General features: G+C 42.4%; 1 protein-coding gene and 1 long non-coding RNA gene across 7 annotated transcripts in view; one reads left to right on the top strand and one right to left on the bottom strand.

The window, feature by feature from the left end:
* Positions 1 to 7,354, bottom strand: part of LOC130843914 (uncharacterized) — an 88,023-nt gene extending 80,669 nt beyond the window's left edge. For 3 of the 4 annotated variants that reach the window (XR_009051099.1, XR_009051098.1, XR_009051097.1), the window contains exons 1-3: positions 7,219 to 7,354; positions 6,071 to 6,212; positions 4,901 to 5,018 (exon numbers count right to left, since the gene is read on the bottom strand). This is a non-coding gene — a long non-coding RNA (uncharacterized LOC130843914). Of the gene's footprint in view, positions 1 to 4,845; positions 5,019 to 6,070; positions 6,213 to 7,218 lie in introns of all 4 variants that reach the window. The other variant, XR_009051100.1, reaches the window with a different exon arrangement.
* Positions 7,355 to 7,475: 121 nt separating this feature from the next.
* The window catches only part of CEP78 (centrosomal protein 78), a 37,906-nt gene continuing 32,725 nt past the window's right edge, over positions 7,476 to 12,656 (top strand). For all 3 annotated transcript variants that reach the window (XM_057724738.1, XM_057724737.1, XM_057724736.1), the window contains exons 1-4: positions 7,476 to 8,001; positions 11,068 to 11,240; positions 11,332 to 11,404; positions 12,440 to 12,543. In XM_057724738.1, coding sequence (XP_057580721.1) covers positions 7,749 to 8,001; positions 11,068 to 11,240; positions 11,332 to 11,404; positions 12,440 to 12,543 — 603 coding nt within the window. In that variant the 5' untranslated portion in view covers positions 7,476 to 7,748. The remainder of the gene's footprint in view (positions 8,002 to 11,067; positions 11,241 to 11,331; positions 11,405 to 12,439; positions 12,544 to 12,656) is intronic.

The raw sequence follows: 12,656 nt of genomic DNA, 5'->3' as shown, positions 1-12,656 counted from the left end.
TTGCCAGTGGGAAGCTGCTGTATAACAAAGGGAGTTCAACTCGAGGATGGAAGATGCCTTAGAGGACTGGGACGGGGAGGGTGGGGGGGAGTCGAGGGAGGGAGGGAATATGGGGTATATGTATAAATACAGATGATTGAACTTGGTGTACCTCAAAAAATAAATAAAATATAAAAAAAATAATTTTTGTTATCTTCCCTTTTATCATAAAATGTCCTTTTTCATATCTGGTAACTTTTTGTTTGTTTGTTTTAAAGTCTATTTTTTTCTGGTTTTGTATAGCCACTCCAGCGTTCTTATGGTTGCTATTTGCTAGATGTGTATTTTTTCATCTTTTTACTTTGAACACATTAGAGCTTTGAATCCAAGGAATGTCTCCTATAGAAAACATTTTTTAACCCAGTTTGACAACATCTGCATTGGATTGTTTAATTCATTTACATTTAGCTTTTATTATTGTTATGGTAGGATTTATATCTATCATTTTGCCTCTTGTTTTCCATGTCTCATTTTTTGTTGTTGTTATTGTTCCTCTATTCTTCTTTTATATTAAGTGGATATTTTCTAGTGTAACATTTAATTCCTTTAGTGATTTTTAACAACATTTTTTGAGTAACGGCTGCTCTACGGCTTATGTAATACATCATCTCAGAATCTCTTCAGATTTATACTAACTTCATTCCAGTGAGAAATAGAAACTGTACTTTTATAGAGTTGTATTACTTCCCCTCTTCTTTGTTTTTATTACATTTATATGTTACATACTTAACAATATATTGTTATAATTATTACTTCACACAAGCTTATCTTTTAAAGGAGCTTAGAGAAGAAGGTAGAGCAAACAAGCATTTATAGTTTGTTGGGTTAATCTATTTAGTTACCATTTCTGGTTCTCTTCATTTCTTCTTGCGGATTCAGGTTATGATCTGGTGTCATTTTTATTCTAATATAGCTTTGTTCTCACTGCCTTCTTTGTGCCATATCATCAAATATATGACATTTCTATGTGTTACATGCAGAACAATCCAAATATAAACATATTGTTTAGCACTTACTTTTTAAATCAGTTAAAATAAGAAAGGAGAAGAAATGTGAAATTACATTATCTTTTATAATTCCCTATGCAGCTGCTCTAGTCAGCATTCTTTGTTTTGTTTTTATGGATTTGAGTTACAGCCTGGTATCATTTGAAGACCTACTAGTATTTCTTGCAAAGCCCATCTGCTAGCAATGTATTCACTCAGTTTCATGTTATGGTACAGTATTAATGATAACTTGCGGAGTGGTAGGAAAAACTAATCTGCGATGTACTGCATGATGTATGTTTTACTGAAGTGGCTTTGTCAAATTATAATGATTTATGATAAAAATCACATAAAGCTAGTATCACAGTTCCCCAGGAATGTTCTGTAAAATGCTGATGTTAATGATGAATATGTGAATCTCAACTCTTTCCTCTGTATTGACCTTATCATCATTAACTCTTCTCCCAACAATGCCACAACAGTAGTTCAGTTCTAAAGTACACCTTTCTCTTTTCCCATAGAAATTGTCCCATAATTTCAAAAAATTCTCAAATGTGAAAAAGTTTACACGATGTTTATCCTGTTTGCAAATGCCAATGAAAATGCTAAGGTAACACTGTCCAAAATGCAATATTCTTCTCCGAGAGCACCCAACTTTAAATAAATACACATATTCTAAATACAACTTAGGTCTGTGGCATGTTTTGGCCAATGAAGTGTGAGCAGACATGATGCCAGCAGAGGCCTTAAATGGGTTTGTGAGGTTGGGCTCACCTTCTGTGTTTCAGTGAACTTTGTGAGAAGACTGTGGCTGGGAACTATGGCCTCACAGTTGGGCTCCAGAGTAAGATGTGTAGGACAGACTTCAAATTGACCTAAAGAATGGAGCAAACCAGCCATCTAGAGGTCTAAAAGAGAGCCACTGCAGCTAGCCCATAGGTCCAAGAAAAATAAATTCTTGTTTATGTAACTGTGTTTTGCAGCCATTTATTCCAAAGCATTATCACAGCAAGACCTGACTAATACAACATGCTCCAAATCATTGTTATGTAGATGGATGCCACCATACCAACATATAAGGAAACTGTGTACTCAATTTTGAGAATTCTTGAACTCTTGGTGCTTCTCCAACACAGTTTACATGGTTAAAGCTTCCTCAAATAAGTTCACTAATGTACCATAAAAACATCTCCATAAACTTTTATTAAATGTAATGCAAAGTTCTTTCTATTCATTTTCTGCTTCTACATAGTTAAAATGCTTTTTATTAATCTAAAAGGATGGAAAATTGTAAAGAAACATCTTTGTAGATAGCTGTTATTCACAAAGGAAATTTACAAACAAAATAGGCATTTCACTGAGTGTAGAGCACTGATGCCCCCAGGGACTCTAAATGCCAAGTGAACAAAGGCATTAACAAATATTGAATCCTGCTCTCTCCACTTGAGAGGGAGAACAAGCTGTTCTAAAGTGGTGGAGGGATGCTCTTAGCAGCTATTTGCAACACTCTGTGAGCTTGGACACCACGTAGCTATGAAGCAAGCTTTTGTCTAAGGAAACTAAAGAAACTTGAAAGTGGAAAAAGAAAGAATGCGAGAATACCCTTCTCGTGGTGACTCATTCACTTATCCGTTCATTCACCAAATATTTACTGACTATGTGTATAATACTGTGCTGAGAACTGCACAGAACACAGAGACGTATCCCTGTTCTCATGGAGGTTAATACCAGAGAGGGGGATAAGATGTAGATGCCTTATGGCAGTTCCACATGTCTTATTTTTTGTTTTTTAATTTTTATTTATTTATTTATTGGCTGCATTGGGTCTTCATTGCTGCACACAGGCTTTCTCTAGTTGTGGCGAGCAGGGGCTACTCTTCATTGTGGTGCATGGACTCCTCATTGTAGTGCCTTCTTTTGTGGCAGAGCATCGGATCGAGGTGTGTGGGCTTCAGTAGTTGGGACTCACGGGCTCAACAGTTGTGGCGCATGGGCTCTAGAGTGCAGGCTCAGTAGTTGTGGCGCATGGGCTTAGTTGCTCCGCGACATGTGGAATCTTCCTGGACCAGGGCTTGAACCTGTGTCCCCTGCATTGGCAGGCGGATTCTTAACCACTGCGCTACCTAGGAAGTTCCATATATGTCTTGTTAAACTGTTTACAAATTCAGGGGAGAGAAGGGAACCATATCTTGCTTGGATTCTCACTAAAATTTTCCCAGAGAAAGAGATGTAAAATAGGTTGACTAGAAAAAAAAATTAATGTAATAGGTAGATATGGAAGGGAGCAAAGATGCAGGGACAATTAGACCCAGTTATTTTTTTTAAAAGTCTAGACAGTGAAATTAAAGCCAAATTATGGCAGGTCTTGAATGTCAATCTGAAGAATTTGGCTATATTGTGTTGGCAATGGGTGTCATGGGTGGTTTGGAACAGGGCAACAGCATAATCAAAGAGCCTTGGGAGGTATAATAAAGGGTGTGGGGGGGAAGGTGGGAAGACATGCTATTCTCTGAAGCAATCATCGTAATCCAGGTATAAAATAATAAATGGTAGAACTGGAGTAATGGCAACACAAATGGAAGGGAGGAGTATGAGCGACACTATAAAGAAAAACTGTCAGGGCTTGGTCATTGATTGAAGACATGCATTTATCTGCTTAACAAATGTTATCAGTAACTGTGCTAGTCGCTGGGGATGCAAGAGTAAGCAAAACAGATATGATCTCTTCCTCACGGACCATATGGTAAACACCTATCTAAACATGGATGTGAAATGTGATGAAGGCTATAAACGAGAGGTACATGGTGTTATGTGAGCTCGCGGTAGGGGGATCTGATGAGCTGAGCAGGTAAGGGGATGCTTTCTTGATGAAGTGACACTTGAGAAGAGATGAGAGGATGAAGAGGCATTAATCAGGTGCAAACTAAACAGAAGGACACTTCATGCCGAGAGGGCAGCATGGACAATGTGCTATTGTAAGTATGCAGGCCTGAAAGGAGGCCACTGTGGGCTGGACGACTGAGAATGAAAGGAAGGAGGTGGAAGACAAGGCTGCAGAGGTCATGCTCCATCATGCCCAGCGGATGCCCTGCCCTGCAGACTAGTGCACCCAGAGTGCCAGGGCACAACAAGATGAGAAGCCTGCTCTAGAATGCAACTCAACACACTGCTTCCTTCATCCAGAAAGTCTTGCCTGTTAAACTAAACAGTATATCTAGTGGAGATATGATTTACATTCCGAAGCAAGCTCCTTATCTTATAGAACGGCATCAGTTCTCAACCGGCAGCCAGTCTGTGACTCCACATTTCAGACCATGTGATAAAGTTTGTCTTTATCCTAAGAGCAATGGAAAGTCACAAAAGGATTTGAAGAGGAGGTGGTGGTGGTTGTGCTACGGAGCATGGATTGCAAGACAGCCAGAGTTAGCAGAAAGAAGACGAGGAAGTTTATGTTCTGAAACCTTACTTTCCTGTTGAAATAAGAGGTAGCCTCTTCAGGTGAGAGAGCAAAGACATAGAACAGAGTCTAGTGGGACAAGAAGTAGAAAAAAGAAATGGGGACCACAAGTCAGTTAAAATATGACAGTGTATGTTGTTAACGTAGCTCTGTGATTGGATCTAACAAAATGCATTGCTCTGCAAGCAGGTCCAGAGAAGATGAATGTTAGAGATGAGCAGAGAGCATGAGCACTGAGGTTCCTTGGGAAGGAAAACCAGCTTAGCAGTCTGGGTATAGTAATGTCATATGGACCAGGAGTCGAGTATGGGGAATAATAAGAGGTAAAATGATAAACTGTATTCTAGTCAAACTTACACTCACCAGACCCCTAAAGGAGGAGACTACCCAGTAGGTCTGCTCCTCCCAGGTCAGGTACCTGCAGGGAAGCCAAGGCATCGTCTTGGGCCAAGCATGAACCCGGCTTGTCAGAGGATTCCAGAGGTGCTGTGGGGAATTTTGCCCACCGTGTTCAGGAGGATACAACACACCAGATGCTGAAAGGAGAACCAAAGCCACTATTAAACTATAATTAAATGCAAACAGGGAAAAGATTATCAAGCAAGCCTTGAAGGAAATCTTGCCAGACAGAAAATAGGTAAGCTCGAGGAAAATAAATTTTAAATTATTATGTTAAATGATTAATTAATATGATGAAGGCTTCCCTGAGCTGCATCTGTAGGCAGCAGCCACAAGGTGCTAGTAATGACTTACATGGAGAATAGATGAGAAAGTTCCAGTAGTCATTAATCAGCACTTCCTCTGTACCAACACCATGCTAGGCACAGGGAATATAAGGATGAATGAGACGTGGCCCCTGCCTTCAAAGGGCTTATAGTCTATGGAAGGAAAACTATCTAAAAAGACGCTTATCATTGGAGATACTAAGTATTATGATATAGGGATGTCAGGGAGCAGAGCAGTGAGGCACTAAACAAGCAGGGGAGGAGAGATGAGGGTTAGGGCAGGAAAGCCTCCCAGGAAAGCTGGCCCTCAAACTGAGGCTGGCCGGCTCACTGCAGCTAGAGAAAGCCCGTGTGCAGCAACAAAGACCCAACGTAGTCAATAAATAAATAATAAATAAATTTATTTTAAAAGCCAAAAAAAAACAAACAAAAAAACTGAAGTTGGGAAACAAGTAGACGTCAGCTCACTGAAGAGCAAGAAGAAGAGGAGGATCTTAGGTAAAGAAGCAGCATCTGTAAAGGCCCAGGCAGGAATGATAGAACATCAGAAACTTCAAGCTGTTGCACAAATCTAGAGAACACATTCAGGAAGGAATGTAGCAAGAAGTAAGACAACAGAGGTAATCAAGTCGCAGAGGAGCTTATATGCCAAGCTAAGGAACACAGATCTGAGGCCGAGGACAATGAGAAATCTACAGCTTTCCCTACGTGGGAATCCTATACAGCAAGGAAAGTGCATGAACTAGATAGATCTTTATGTGTCAGCAAGGATGAACCCAGCAAAGATAACACTAAATAAAGCAAGTAGCAAGAGAAAATATAGTGGAATACTATATGCTGCTTAAGAATACTTTAAAACGTACCATAAACATAAGGTCATCCATCGCAGTGATGAATACCAAGTTCGGAAGAGTGTTTACCCAGGGTCAGTTGGGCAGTGGTTGTGGCTGGGAAAGTGGTTACACGAGACTCTTCAACAGGAATGATAATGTTTCATTTCACAAGCTGGTTGAAGGATAGAGGAAAGTTTGCTATATTATAATTTGAGCACGTTGCATGGAAAAGCCATTACTGACCACATCTAGGGAATTTTAGTGTGGTGTGTGCGCGCCTGTGCTGGTAGTGGCTGGGGGTATCCAGAATGTGGTGGATAGAAGAAGAATGCTGTGCACATAACGCCTAAGGCCTGACCAGAGGACTATCGCTGAAACGGGATACAAATCCAACTTCTAAGGCCAATGTTAAAAGATAAACTGAGGCGTATTTAAAATTTTAAGAGTTTATTTGAGCAAAAATATATTCAATTCAGGCAGCACCAAACTGGAAGTGGTTAGGAGCACTTCACCCACGGGAGCCGCAGAGATTTTTATTTTAAAAGGGCAGTAGCAAAGCAAGGAAATTACTGATTTGCTGTAGCTTTAAAGCCTAGTTGGTGATTTGTGACTGGTTGTCCTCACCGGTTTTCGTAGCCCTGTGGCATTCCCAGGCTTAGATTTTGGTTTGTTTAGGTAGGCGGCCACATCACTAGAGCCACCTCAGTCTAATGGCCTCCTCCTTGTGTAGTTAATTTTACATCAATTGTCTGAGTTCTTCCTCTTACTTAAGTTACTTAACTTCCTACGCCTGTTTCTCTTTTGTAAAGTGGATATTCAGTAGTAAATTCTCTGTGGCGTTGTTAGGAAAATTGAATGATTTCTTACTGAAACAGTGCTTAAAATAATGCCTAGGTGGCAAAAGCACTAGCTAACCAACCTCTAGTTGCCATCTTTAACAGTACAAAACAAAGCGGTTATTAGCAATCGCGATGCTGTCCTGAATACGTGGAACACGTCTCCATCTGCCAAGAATTGTGTCACGGAAGCAGAAACTACAGAAATTAAGAGTTCTCCGCAGAAATTCACACACACGCGCGAACGATTTAACGGGCCACAGATAGATATTCTCTCAGTCCTCCACGCATCCCTTACGGGGTGTACTCCCTCTCCTGAGCAGCGCAAGTGCAGAGACTTACCGGGAGTTTCGACTCCTTTTAAGATGCGTTGATACAACCATATCTCACTTTTACTTGGATCTTTCAGTATACGCTTTTTCAGAAACTTTCCGCGAACCACCTACCTCTCGCACCGCTCTAGTCTCGAAGCTCCCGCCCCTGCCCCTCAGGCCCGGTCCCCACTGGGGGCGGGGCCTGCGTGCGGACGCACGACGAGCGCGCCGACGTCCTCGCGCACCGCCCCCTCCCCCGCGGCGTGGGCCCGCCCACCGGCTTTAACTGCAGCGGCGCGCGGCGGAGGGCTCTGAGGCGGGCGCCAACGGCCGGCGCCGGGGGGCGGCAGGCGGCGCGGGAGCGCGGCCTCGAGGGGCCGGCCTTGCTGGGGCCCGTGGCCCTGCGTCCTCTGGCCGAGGTCTGCCGCTCCTGCGGACGCCGCGGGGCCGCAGCCGTCGGGCGGTGGGCGCCCGAGGGGCCCGGCGGCGACCCGGGGCCCCCAGGCGGGGGCGGGCGTCGCGTCCACAGCCAGCGTCCCCCGAGGCCGCGCTCCGGCCATGATCGACTCGGTGAAGCTGCGCCGCGACAGCGCGGCCGACTTCTTCTCGCACTATGAGTACCTGTGTGCGCTGCAGGACTCGGTGCCGCTGCCCGCCGTGCGCGCCTCGCTGCGGGAGGGCGTGCTGGACTTTAACGCCGACCGCCTCCGCGTGGTGGACTGGGCGCCGCTCCTCAGCACCCTCAAGATGAATAAAGATCTGCCCCTGATCTGTATCAAGAGCTTCTTCCAGCCGTGGCTTGGCGAGACAGGTTTGTAGCTCCCGCTCCCAGAGGCCCTCGTGTCAGCGCCGCGGAGCGGGGTTTTAGACTGCGCAGGGTGGAGCCTGGGCGCTGGAAGGGGGTGCCCAGGGCCCGGCATGTGTCCAGCAGACGGGGCGTGCGGCCTGGGGCTCCTACCAGCTCGGTGACCCGGGCCGAGTGCTTTAAGGTCTCAGCCTTCTCATCTGTGACATGGGCTTAACAGGACCCACGCTCTGTGGTGGTTGCAAGGACTCTCAGTTAACGCTTGCAGAGCGCTTAGCACAATTTGGAGCATCGTTAGTTGTTCGCCAGATGTTACCTGGTCTGTTGAATGACTTTGCCTGGTACAGAACAAAGCAGTTAGGAAACTGACATATCCCAGCTTCGTTTTCTTTTGATTAAGACAGGGCTCAGGAAAAAAAATTTTTTTTTAAATAGTCGTATCATATAGTGGAAAGAGCACAGGTGTGAAGGCAGCTTAGGGTTTGAAGTCCAGGGCTTATACTCTCTGTGGCCTGGGCAGGTTACTTTTGAACTACAACCCCCACACTTGTAAAATGATAGTAAAAACCACTCTTTCTGTGGGTTCTTAGAATTAATTGAGCAGGTTATGTGTGTGAAGTACCCTGGCATTTGAGGGAGTTCAGTCAGAACCAAGTGCTGCTGGAGACAAGGCTCTTGTTCTAGTTGCTCTCCCCTTCTGCTGGACAGCCGGTAATCGCAAGCACCGTCAGTTCTCTGGAAGAAGTGAGCTCTGGTGCTACAGAGAACAGAATCTTTTAAAATTTAAATTTTATTTTATATTGGCATATAGTGTATTTACAATATTGTGTTTTAATTTTGAGATGTACAGCGAAGTGATTCAGTTGTACATATATCCATTCTTTTTCAGATTCTTTTCCCATACAGGTTGTTACAGGATATTGAGTAGAGTTCCCTGTGCAATACAGTAGGTCCTTGTTGATTACCTATTTTATATATACTAGTGTGTATATGTTAACCCCAAACTCCTAAGTTATCCCTCCCCCCTCGCCTTTCCCCTCTGCAGAGCATGGTATCTTGGAAGGAAAGGTTCAGGGTAGGCTTCTTGGAGGAGGTGCCATCCTTTCAAAGGATATGTAGAAGATCCTGGGGTGGCAGCAGGGAGCAGTTCATGTCAAAGTTTGAGAAATAAAAGAAAATATGGCAAAACTAAGGTACAGGGCTGGAACTCAGGGTTTGGGAAAGAAATGAGAGTTGATGCTGGAAATGTAGGGGGACCAAACAGCAAGGGACCTTGTTTTTCCTGTCAAGAGATTGAATGTTTACCCTGAAGGCTGTGGGAAACACTGAAGAACAATGAGATGGACTTCTGGTTTCAAAGCTCACTCTGACCTCCATGTGGAAGGCAGTTGATAGAGTGCAGGGTGAATTGTAATCTAAGGGTCCAAATTAAGTTATAAAAGGTTGAACTGGATTTTGGAGATCAAAGAGACAGAGTGGGTGGGGCTGGTGACCAGTTAGAGAGCGGAGAGAAGCAAGCAAGCTTGGGTGACAGTTATAGCTGCCTCTTTCTGTGAGATACAGAGCACAGCAGGAAGGGTTTGGGGGTGGGGAGGGGATCTTACTTCATCTTCAGTGCTTTAGAGGGGACTGATAAACAGGTCTGGGCCCAGGGTACAGATAGGAAAGATGTTTGAAGGCATGGCAGAGACTCAGCAACAAAGAAGATCCGAAGAATCATAGGTCTGAGAGATGTTTTTTAAGTGAACATATTTGAGGATGTTTATAAGGTGAGAGAAAGCAGAGGAAGGGTGTGAAGATGTAGGAGAGGAAATGATCATTTATTTTAAAAAACCTGAATAACTTATCTGTGCCTGTCCCCTTTCTAAGATCTGAGGTTCCCACTATCTATTATCTCTTCTGCAAGGACAGTTCAACTCATTCCCCAGTGAAGAGAAGTCACGCTATTCTCTGCATCCCATTCAGGTGTAGGAACTGTGCTGTACCTCTGAAGGGACTTTACTTAACCAGAGTAATAACTTAGAAATCAGAAGAAATTTCAGCTGGAAAGGACTTTAAAGTCCACTGTACTTAATTTTGCCTAATATTTTACATTGAATGTAAGAAAAATTTATTACAGGGCCATTCTCTTCAGAGTTCCTTCACTTAACTTTCTTTACGTCTTGCATCCATTGGGTCTAGCTTGTAGATTTTGGCCTCCTTCTAAATTTGCTTCTTCATCCATGTAACATTTTGCCTGGACTATTGCAAAAGGTCCTAGGTGGTTTTGCTGTCCCTGGGCTCAGTTCGTCTAAGTTCATCTGCTTACTCAGCTTGAGTGAACTTCTAAAATAAAAATATATGCTTAAAATAATGCTTATAATGGCTTGTCCACAAAGGATTAGTGCATGTTAGTGCACAGCTTGTGTTCTGCACAGAGGCATGAAATCTGAACTGTGCGCTATGAAGCCTCATGGGGCTATTTGGCCCTGAGGATGGGGTGCTTTTTGTAATCATTCCCTTTATTTAATTGGTCTTTCAGCACCAGGGCACTTTTTTTCTAATCAGCCAAGGCACCCTAACTGATCCAGTGGTAACCCCAATCCTCATCACCTATGGGATACAAGCTACACTTTCTCCCAGGCTTGCTTTGGCCAATATCTCTATTTTAATTTCTCTTTTCTCACACTTGGACCCCTGACCTTTAGTCATCCCCACCTGCAGTATTTGCAGTGCCCAGCAGGTGTCAGGCGTGAGTGTCTTTGCACAGGAGCTCTCTCTGCAGTTAATGCACCTCGTATTCTGACTCTAAGAAGTCTCATCATTCTAGATTCTACTTCGGGGTTATCATGAAGCCATTACTTAGATACAACTTTTTGCCTCCATAGGAATCTCTATGCATAAATATTATGTTTCTTTATCTTATGTGATTGAAGTTTTGAGTTTAAGTCCCTCCTTAATGAAGGCTTTAAGGGCAGGAGTCATTTCTAATCCTTAGCACAGAGCAGATGCTTTGTTTTTTTTTTAAGATGCTTTTTAATGAGGGTAAAATGTATGATTTAAATCACTCATTTTACAATAACTTTGCTTTAGGTTTTGACAGAAGTAAAGTTTACAGAAGTCGTGTTCCTGCGATAAGAAATAAAGATGTGACCTTCCAGTTGTGTAAAGCTCTTAAATGCTGTTTAAGTGCGTCAGGTGCGCTAAGGAACCTGGAGCTAAATGGGCTAGTCCTGAGAGAGAGAGACTTAACTATGTTAACAAAGGTAAGCCTTCAGTGTGTCCTGCCAACATTTGATAGTTGCTTTTAGGGGAAACTAAACCAATAAAATTTTAAACTGTTTCTCCCCATTAAAGGGATTGAATAAATCGGCCACTTTGGTGCACCTGTCTCTTGCGAATTGTCCGATTGGAGATGGAGGTTTAGAAAGTGAGTTTCAATATTAAGTCTCTTCCCATGAGACTGGCCTCATGATTTCCTGTACACATGTTAATTTCTGTCTGCCTTTTCTTGGTATTATCCCTGCCTGGATTGTCTCCTGTACCTGCTCAAACCTTGGTCCATTCTCATTTGTATCTTGGAAGTGTGTCCTGCTGGATACTCTCAGAATCTGTTTTACTTAAGTTTGTGTTAAGCCACGAGCCGCACATTTCTATATTTTCTGTTTTTTTGTGTTTGTTTATATTTTTATGGTTTCTCTTCAGGAAGTATAACGGGAATGGAAATAGCAAGATGTAAAGAGCAAAAAAGTCATCATTATCTTTAAATTGTTAAAACATCTATCTACAGTCATAATTATAATGTGCTGTGGTATGTGTTAAAATAGGAAATATATGCAAAATGCTATAGGAGCCAGCAAACTCAATGGTGTTGGTGAGGGTGTATCATGAAAGTAATCACAAAGGAGGTGACTGCTGATTGGGGTCCTGAAACAGTGTGTGCTCACTGTGTCCAGTAGTGGTCTGGAGGGGTAAGGAAGCCTGCATTTCAATTTGAGGGAACAGAGAGTTTAAGGTCCTATATCTTGCAGTGCTCTAGTAAATTGCATAGCACCTAATAAAATTCTGGGTTTATAGTTGACATTTAAATTGTTGAGTGATAATCAAGATTGGAATATATCATTGGAAATGAAAATAGGAAGAGTCTTATGCTTTTTAGGTTTTTCTTTTTTCTCTGTGTCTTAAGATGTATATAGTATTTTACTCAGTAGTTGGGAATAAAGTTTGCAGTATTCAGTGTGTTCAGTTTTAGTATCTAAATAGAATTAAACTATTGCTGTAACCTGGAATAACACTTTGTTACTGACATTTTTAAGAATGCATCAGTTGGTCAATTACCTGTTTGGGAAGGTTGTAGATAATAATTTTAAGAATGTAGCTATAAACCTCTAATTAACTCAAGAAAAGCAAATAAGTCAAGGCTCTTCATCTTATTGTGTATGTGGTTTTTTTTTTTTCCTTTTAGTTATTTGTCAAGGTATAAAGAACTCTATCACTCTTAAGACAGTAAACTTCACGGGGTGTAATCTGACATGGCAGGGAGCAGATCACATGGCCAAGATCTTAAAGGTGATTTTATGTTTAAACTTTCATGAAAACATATGTAATTGAATCACATTAATATATTGATACAAATGGCAGTAATTTTTATCTTTTGATACATGTGAGTACAGCTTTAGTTT

The sequence above is a fragment of the Hippopotamus amphibius genome, chromosome 2, assembly GCF_030028045.1.
Source record: "Hippopotamus amphibius kiboko isolate mHipAmp2 chromosome 2, mHipAmp2.hap2, whole genome shotgun sequence".
NCBI lineage: Eukaryota > Metazoa > Chordata > Mammalia > Artiodactyla > Hippopotamidae > Hippopotamus > Hippopotamus amphibius.
Note: the sequence above shows the minus strand (reverse complement) of the source record. Positions and strands in the feature narration are given on the sequence as shown.